Source organism: Salmo salar, chromosome ssa28 (assembly GCF_905237065.1).
Source record: "Salmo salar chromosome ssa28, Ssal_v3.1, whole genome shotgun sequence".
NCBI classification, from domain to species: Eukaryota; Metazoa; Chordata; class Actinopteri; order Salmoniformes; family Salmonidae; genus Salmo; species Salmo salar.
In genome coordinates, this window is record NC_059469.1 from 27,967,257 (window position 1) to 27,976,630 (window position 9,374).

Below are 9,374 nucleotides of genomic sequence, written 5' to 3' on the forward strand. Positions count from 1 at the left end.
CCGGGGTTGGAAACAGTCCGCATACGACAAGGGTTGATAAAAGTTTAACAGGCCTTTTGTTGAGAAGGTAACCCAGTATATCGACTGAGTTGAGGATTGCTTGACATTTCATCTGAGGGCTGTTGTGACAAAGTGTGTTAGCAATCGACAATAATTAAATCATTCACCCTGTCCAACCACGCTTTAGACATGTTCTTGTTTTTATTTGAAGGTTTTACAACACCTAGATCCTCCGTGACAACAGAACCCTTTTAAATCTGCCATACTCAAAAGCAAACACACCCAAAACCCCTATACAAATGGACATAAAAGGATTCATTGATAAAAAAAAGAAAAAGCTTTCTTTAGTAAAGCATGGCATGGTTTGGTCATCCTTCATCGCAAAGGATTGTCCTTAGCGCAGTGCTGAAATAAGTTACTCACTGATCTTTAAGATGGACATCAACCATCATCACTGGGATGGAAGCTGATTATACAGGATGGAAAGAAATGCTGCTGTTGATAATACCAAAGAAAGGTGTTCATCAGGGAGGAAACAATGTTTTCAGTAGCAATGCAAGAGACTGGCTGCCCATTGCTGACACTGATCTGGGAATGTTTTTCTGACATCAAACAAGCCGGCTAGGAGGATTTTCTGTTAGAGGGTAAAAAGCCTAAAAATCTATTATTCATTTTTCACTCCTTTGCCAAGAAACAAACGAGGAATTTCAACAACTACGTTTTTTGGAGGTTCCTCAAAGGGGATTTTTGGCTTCACTTATGCAATGTTCTGGCAGCAGTGCAAGAGGGCAGGCGTTGAACAAAGAGTTTGCACTAAATAAACCTAAGACAAAGAGTTGGTGTGAACTGTTGCACCAGGCTCCATTTCAATGCGCCTCTCACAAATGAAGGAAATTATTTTGGGTATGACGAGGTCCCGTTGATGGCCGGTCTATGCAAACTGAAATGACTCAGGCTCTATCCATACAGTCAACTTCCATTGGCCCTTGTCCTAATCTATCTAGAGTCAGGGGGGCTGGAATGGCCAATTTTAACTGAAAAGCACACAAGGGTACAAAGATCTGATTACCGATTGAATATTTGCAACAGCCGTGCATAGAAAACAACAATCACACGGTTAGGCTGCATGAAGTGAATACAGTGGTTATGGCATCATGTTTCCTGAAGTTCTTTAAGAGCACATGGACAATGGCATCTTATAAAGCCAAGTACTCAAGATAAAAATCAACTAATTTCTACATTAGGGGGTCATACAAATAAATGCTCAATGATACACATACAGGACAACTCCCCTTACAGCTAAGGGTACAAAGATCACATCAGATGTCATGCTTGATCAAAACGTTTCATTAAACATATTTTGCCTCAGTAAACTACTCTACAAAATCATAGATTAACTAAGTTTGATAATGCTGATAGTGTCAGAAGAACAGAGGATAAAAGTGGTTTATGTCATGACGGTTATACTTGCACATGTCTTCATTCCACTCTTGGTGAATGGTAAGACTACCTTTGTCGAGATGCGGAGGGGATTGAAGCCAAATACAAACAGTTCATTCCATAAAATCTTATAATGAGTGCTCCCAGGAGTTTTGAACAAGGCCCCTCTTTGGAGATTTTAGAATTTTTTTAAACACCTGTAACTGCCAGTTCCTGCAACATAGCGCAAAATATGGCCTTATATCATTAAAAAAAAAATAAAGGAAAAACTATAGATATATATATATATTTTTTTTTTTTTTTAACACATTCCACAAAGTGGCGCAGAACCTCTTACAAGCTTACATTCATTGGGGAGAACCCTCGCTCCTATTACAAGGGCTCTTCTGTGAAGGTTGAAATCTCTTCCAGTTGTAAATCAAGGGGCCAGTTCTGTACCCAGATTTTTTTTTCTCCATCACATTTTGGGGTGGAAGTTACATGACACATTCTATTCAAATCACTCTATTACATTTAAACTAAAAAGTAGATGAACTAGCTTATGTAATGATGAAAAAAAAAGATGTATTCTGCGATACAGTTCACATGGGAATTCAAACAAGATTTCTCCATAGTGTTAAGAGCTGAAGTTTTGTTCAGGTTGAGCGAACACAGAAGACAGTGTCAGGTACATTTTCACAGGAGAGGATGTTATCCTACCAACATGTAGGTATCACACAGAGAGCGCCTGTGGCAGCAGCTTCAAAGACCATCACGACTACTCATTCACCCACTGCAGTTTCTGAGCAGCTGTGTTCAAAAGGAATGGAACACAAAAGGCAAACAATATGCCACTGCTCCTCCACAGGTTGGCTTTACCAAGAGATCATAGAGAACAAGTAGACCAACTGTAGGTGTCGGGCCTAAGTCGTATTCGAGTCACAAACTGTCAGGTTAAATAAATATCTAAGAAAATCAAAACCACGACACTGTTTAAAATGATTGGCTATAAAAATAAAAAAAAGAGTCATACACAATATACATGCTTCAGGTAATTTATTGAGTAAACCAATGCTGGGCTATAACAATTACAGCCAACACCACCACAGCAGCAACTTAGATGATCAGTTTGGTTACCTTTGTATTTTTGTCCATGCTCTTGCCCAACACATTGACTTGTCTTTTCCTTTTGCTTAAATTTAAAATGGTGACCGTGTCACCAGCTGCTGCAGCGTAGGCAGTTCCTCTGCCCACAACTGCTGAATGCTTATTCGCTTGTTTTTGTGTGATGATGGTATCAGGCGAACACAAATTGTCAGTAAGGTTCTTCTAGAAAGAAAGGTTAACATTTGTTTATTAGAAAATGTATCACCCCATCAGTATTAATTTAATATTATTTTCCTATCATTTCAGGGGAATTCTCAATAGGCTATATTAAAACTTCAATTCACAATGATTAACTTACATGGGCCATACAATGTTTTTCAGCCTTTGCATCACTGAAATACTGATCAAGGTAGTACGATATGGTTAATTAATGCCATTCTTCTGCTGTAATAAAATGGTATCACATTTTGGGATACTGGCAGAGAAAAGATTGCAAACATTCATGTTGATAATGAAACTCAACAACCACTGTGCCAATTCTACAGCACATTATTATTATTATTATTATTACCTGAGAGGTGAAAATGTTTGATGTTGATCAGTTACATTTAAGTATAGCAAACATTGAGAATACTTCCTAATATTGTGTTGAGCCCCCCCCTTTTGCCCTCAGAACAGCCTCAATTCGTCGGGGCATGGAGTTAACTAGGTGTCGAAAGTGTTCCAGAGATGCTGGCCCATGTTGACTCCAATGCTTCCCACAGTTGTGTCAAGTTGGCTGTATGTCCTTTGGGTGGTGGACCATTCTTGATATAAAATCCAGCAGTGTTGCAGTTTTTGGCACAAACCAGCACCTACTATCATAACCTGTTCAAAGGCACTTAAATCTTTTGCCTTGCCCATTTACCCGCTGAATGGCACACATACACAATCTATGTCTCAATTGTCTCCAGGCTTAAATCCTTCTTTAAAACAATCTCCTCCCCTTCATCTAAACTGATTGAAGTGGATTTAACAGGTGACATAGCTTTCACCTGGATTCACCTTGTCAGTCTGTCATGCAAAGAGCAGGTGTTCTTACTGTTTTGTATAGTCCATGTATATTGATTAGTAAAACATGCTAATGTCTTGAATACCATTGCATTGATTATATTGATGACATGGTAACATCCCAACACATTGTAGTATATACAATTTAGAAATCACATACTTTTGAAATGTCGGCTACTTTTTACTTGTTTGTCCTTGTGCCGAGTTAAGAGAATCAAACTTTTTTGCTCACCTAGTGCTTTGTTTGCTGCTGCCAAACTTGGTTTTGAAAGGTCTGTTGAAGCACTCTGCTGGTCAGGGGCACTAGTCAGTTCATCAGTGAAGTCTTTAGACACTCTAGAGAATGGCAACGCGCTACGCCTACTACTTCTAGTCAGAGTTTGTTTTGTATTATTGTCCTCGGAGGATGGACATCCCTTTGTATCCTGGTGTGGATGCGCGTGTTGATCCAACATGCTGTTTACACTGCTGGTTTCTCTTACACTGGGCACCCCATGTGTTCTCTTTTTGGCACTGGCCGACTCAGACCCTGTGGTTTCACTCTTGCCCCTCTTCCTCTTCCCAGGGCTAGGCTGAGGCTCTAGTTCAAAGGGGATCTGAACCTTGGATTCTAAGGGCAAGCTGGGTAAAAGGCAGCTTCGTTGTCTCCTAGGGTTGTTAGCTGGAGAGAAGAAGTCTACAAATACCCCATCATCATCGTCTACACAGGAGGCACGGAAGCCATTTGAGACAGTGCAAGATCTTTCTAAAGCAGGAAGCGAGGATTTTCTACATTCGCTCCCTTTTGATTTCGGTGTGGTGATCTTTAGGGATGTATGAAGCACATTGGGTTTTTCAGGTAAAAATGTTGAAGAACGGCGACTAGAAATCTCCAGATTAGCAGTTGGCTTACTTTCTGGAAGGGACCGTGGTGTTCTGCTTTTCCTGACAGGTGGTGTGACTTTGTCCATATTACTTCTGCTGGATGATAGCCCACTTTTTCCCATTACGAAACTGTTAAATGTAAACACTGATTGCACACTCTTGCTACCCTCCGGGCAGTCATCCAGACAGGGACTCTCTAAGGAGATGTGCTTTTTGATGACATTACGTTTGATTGAGGTCCTCTTAGGATTTTTGTCTTGTTTACTCTCTTTAGCCGGTGAATTGGGCAAAGGACTTTGAACCAATGTATTTTGTCTGGGCAAATCACTGCATGTTGACTTCAAAGGTTTCTGAAAGTCTTTCGTGTGCTGTGGTTCACTGGTGGCTTCATGTTGCTCCTCTCCATCGGTTTTATTTGAGCCAAAATATGCATTCAAATCCTGATCAGATTCTTCATCTGCAGGGGAAAAAGATGCCATTATGAGAAGAAAATATTCTGATAAACTTCTAGCATGGTAAAATTGACACCGTCAACGCATCTTATGTACTTACCCAGGTTTTGCAAGAAAGAGTGGGATGGTGTATTCCCAAGAGAAGGCTTAAACTCAGGTGATAACCTAGATTGCCCCATTTGTGAAGCTGAGAGAAAGCATTAACTAGAGTCAGCAAATATTTCTCAACTCAATCATTTACCACCCTGGCCCATGTTTTGCAGATGCTACACATACTACACACATAAAACCATTGGCCAGTCACAAAACATACCTGCGGGGGATAGATTTTCCCTAGCTTCCCTCATCTCCTTCAGCCTCTGTGCCATGAAGTCACACCGTTTCATAGAAGGACTGTAAACTATTCCTTTCTCTTCGTCGATAACGTAAGGGGACACATCTGCTACTACACAAAAATATATTTACATATGAAACCACAACCACACATAAAAAAAGCACATTTATTTATATTAAATTAATAATATATTCTGAATAGAATGTATGACATGAGAGATTTCTTACTAAAAGGTGATTTTGGTACTAGGTCTTCGATCATCTTGTCCAGTTTTTTCTTCATGCGCCTGTCATTCTCAGGGGTCCTCTCAGGGGTGTCTCTTGGCTGCATACAACGATGCTGTATAAAAGATATAACATTCATTTGGATAAAAACACTTCAATAGACCCTTCAATAAAAATAATCCCCATAGCCTACTAATTTAAAGAAATGAGGTAAATATGCAGTAATGGATAAATTGCAGAAAGCTAAGTAGTTAATGACAGTGATTAACTATTGCCCACTGGTATATAATGTCTTCTTGATAGTGAAACCCAAGAGAAGTTATGTACTGTGAATCCTTAAACCTAACTGAGAATTTTAAATTTGCCTACCACCCTTTTCTTGAGTGCTGAATTGACTTCATCATTTAATGCCGGATACAACTCCTCATCAATATGTTCACCATCATCTTTACATCTGCATTAATAAAACAAACAATATGAGTGACAGGATAACAGATTAGGGCCCAATTAGTTTATTTCAATTGATTGATTTCATTATATGAACTGCAATTCAGTAAAATCGTTGAAATGGTCGCATTTATATTTTGTTCAGTATAAATAAGAGCTCACAGCTATTTTATTTGTCAGTCAGCGACACCTTGTGGCTGATGAAAGAATTGCAAAAACAACAAAATGGTCACTGACTTGTCATCATGCAGACCAATAGATATTGACGACACATTGTTGTCATTGCTACGATGTTGCACTTTAAGGCCAAAAAGCGTTTACACTGTAGTCCAGTGTAGCTCAGTTGGTAAAGCATGGCACTTGCAACACCAGGGTTGTGGGTTCAATTCCCACAGGGGACCAGTATATAAATGTATGGACTCACTACTGCGAGTCACTCTGGATAAGAGCGTCTGCTAAATGATGAAAATGGAAATGAAGCTTGAGGTTTACCTGGCCACCCAGAGGACAGACACAAGTCTCACACCATTCTTCTTGGCTTTATTCCAGGTCGCTTGATGGCCATTTTTAAAGACTACATGTGTGACTTGTTTATTGAAGGTTTTAGATACCTGGAATGATACACATAAATATCACAATGTGAAACGTGTACATAGTAATAACCTTTCAAATGACTTAAAGGAAAATACCACTCAAAAACAATGTTGGTGTGTTTTGATACAGTCCCCAAAATGGTTTGCATGTCAGCAGTCACATTTTCAAGATATAAAAAAAAAAAAACTGTCACAGTATGTGTTTTGCATAATACCAAAAGATAGCGGATTTGAGTGGAATTTTTCCTTTAAGAATGGTAGTTTTAAGAACCCCACATGATGTCATTAAAAACAAACGTCTGTGTAGTTAGCCAATAGCTCTCGAAAACCCTTCTCCATACAAAGGGTTTTCAGCAGTTACATTCGCCCACTGTTGGCTCCATGTGAACTACAATTCCGACGCTGTGTTTTAACATTTAGACACATCAATAATCACTTTCAAACAGTTTCTTTCCCCCTAAACATATGCTCCTTATCTTTCATAAGAGCGAGAAGGAATCTTCCAAATAAAAAAGATATACTACTGTAGCAGTTTTGCACAGATCCACAAGCTGTGTGTGCCTCCAGTTGACGAACTTCCTCTCTAGTTACGCTTACATACAGGTGTTCGGAGCATGCTAGATAGCTAATTAGCACAGCTGTCCACCTATGTCTAAACAGGAGCTGTAACATGGAAATATATGGCCATGTGGGAACACTAACCTTATAAAAGATGTAATTTAACCTTTTTTTATTTTCTTCTCTCTTCGCCAATATGAAAGATACGTTCCTTATGTTTCCAAAAACGTACCACAAGCGATGCGTTTTAACGTTCAGAATGAGAGTCTGGGATCTTAACAGAACTCCCCCGACCAGAATACACTATCATCAATAGGCGCTAATGTAGTTAGCATCTATGAAAGGGTTAGTTATCCATGTATAAAAGGGTAACTCACCACACCTCCCATATCCTGCAGCTGCTGGATGAACGGTTTCGAGTAATTCTCTGTTTTACTTGATGACCACACGTCAACGTAGGCAACAACATCTAGAGAAAAGATCAAACCCCACCCCCCATCCTTTATTCAAAGACAAATGAGAAAATACAAGAAAAAGGTGTAGCTAGTTAGGCAAGCTATCCAAACCATGTTAGTTTACACATAATTTACCTTTCAGAATAGAAGCAGATGTAGGTCTACTTTTTGTGGTCATTTGAGTCTCTTACTGAAGGATTTCCCTACAAAATCAGAGAAAGAGAAATAACCAAGTTCAATTTGAGGAAGGAAAGTGCAATCAGTTAGCTAGTGCAATGCAAGCAATATAAACCATATTTGATTACATGTTACAAAAAGCTACAAATCCAAGTGTATTTGTCACATGCGGCAAACATGCAAAGTCTCACCAATGCAAAGTTTAAAACTAAAATAAAATAAAATACAAGAATGGGGCACCAGTACCAGATCAAAGTGCAGAGGTAGATATGTACATGATGGCAGGGTAAAGTGACTAGGCAACAGGATAGAAAAAAATAAGAGTAAAATAAAGAACAGAGCAGAAAATGATGAGTAAAAGTGTGTGTGCATGAATGTGTTTGTGTTGTATCGGTCTGCATGTGCATATGTAGCGTAAGTGAATGTGTGGGGGTTGTGTGGCAGTGTATGTGCAGAAAATGTGGGTACCATTAATAAGCTGCAATATGTAACTTTTGGGGGGACCTGACCAAATTCACATCGAAGTGTTATAGATCTGTCATTCTCATTGAAAGAAAGTCTAAGAAGCAGTAGATATGTTCTATGTGCATTATTTATATGCTTACCGTTCATAAGTTATTTTTTCGCCTTTTACTTTCGGTTTTGTAGACCAATTTCAGACAGCTGAAAAAGAAATGTTTTGGTTATGTAAAATATATTTCACAGCTGTTTAGATGTTACATTATCTACACTATAGTTGCTTGTTTTGTCACAAACTAAAATTAGGCGAACAAATAGGATTCTAGCAACGAGGAAATGGCGGAGAGATTTCTGCATCTTTAACTTCCTATTTAACAGTCTGGCTACGTAACAGTCTTATGGCTTGGGGTGTAGAAGCTGTCTCGGAGCCTGTTGGTCCGAGAGCCGATGCTCTGGTACCGTTTACCGGACGGTAACTACACCCACTTGCAAACTCGTAACCATCTAGGTAGCTAACTAGAACTACAAAGTGTATGTATACTACGGCAAGCAAATTCACAAAACATTGGGTCCGAAGACATCTAGCAAAGTAGCTAACTTGTGAATGCAAATCGTAAACGCTTTAATTTCCCTGCAAACTGTGACCATGACTAGCCACTTGCTACTTGCCATTGAGTAAGGAGTGCTAACATTAGCTAGCTGGCTAGCTAGCTACATTTCGACTGAATTAAGACCATTTCAAACAGAGTAGGTACTGTCATTTTGCTACTAATTGTATAAAGTTTGTAATCTGTTAACTAAACGGTGTGGTTAAATATATATACACACTTTTCGCTACTTACAGTTGGACAAATCCTTTCCAAAATCTTAACTTTCCGCGCGTGTATTTTTTAGGACACAAGGCTTGCTGGGAAGTAGATGACGTGTAATCTGTCATTGTTTTTTTTTTCTGTTTTTTTTTCACCTTAATTTAACCAGGTAGGCTAGTTGAGAACAAGCTCTCATTTGCAACTGCGACCTGGCCAAGATAAAGCGTAGCAATTCGACACATACAACAACACAGAGTTACACATGGAATAAACAAAACATACAGTCAATAATACAGTAGAACAAAAGAAAACAAAAAGTCTATATACAGTGAGTGCAAATGAGGTAAGTTAAGGCAATAAATAGGCCATGGTGACGAAGTAATTACAATATAGCAATTAAACACTGGAATGGTAGATGTGCAGAAG

At 39.1% G+C, this 9,374-nt stretch overlaps 1 protein-coding gene across 4 annotated transcripts; it reads right to left on the bottom strand.

Moving 5' to 3' along the window:
- Nucleotides 1–2,460: 2,460 nt before the first annotated feature.
- LOC106589816 (microcephalin) lies at nt 2,461–9,066 on the bottom strand. Of its 4 annotated transcripts, XM_014180190.2 has the most exons (11): nt 8,982–9,066; nt 8,286–8,343; nt 7,639–7,706; nt 7,426–7,517; nt 6,390–6,508; nt 5,820–5,904; nt 5,454–5,565; nt 5,206–5,337; nt 4,993–5,079; nt 3,809–4,897; nt 2,461–2,748 (listed from the first exon to the last, which is right to left on the bottom strand). In XM_014180190.2, exons 3-11 carry the CDS (start codon nt 7,679–7,681, stop codon nt 2,735–2,737), a joined length of 1,773 nt encoding a protein of 590 aa, XP_014035665.1. In that variant the 5' UTR covers nt 7,682–7,706; nt 8,286–8,343; nt 8,982–9,066; the 3' UTR covers nt 2,461–2,734. The 4 variants fall into 4 exon arrangements, with proteins under 4 accessions (XP_014035665.1, XP_014035663.1, XP_014035661.1 ...); XM_014180188.2 differs by having other exon boundaries at nt 2,461–4,897; nt 5,206–5,334; XM_014180186.2 differs by having other exon boundaries at nt 2,461–4,897.
- Nucleotides 9,067–9,374: the final 308 nt, after the last annotated feature.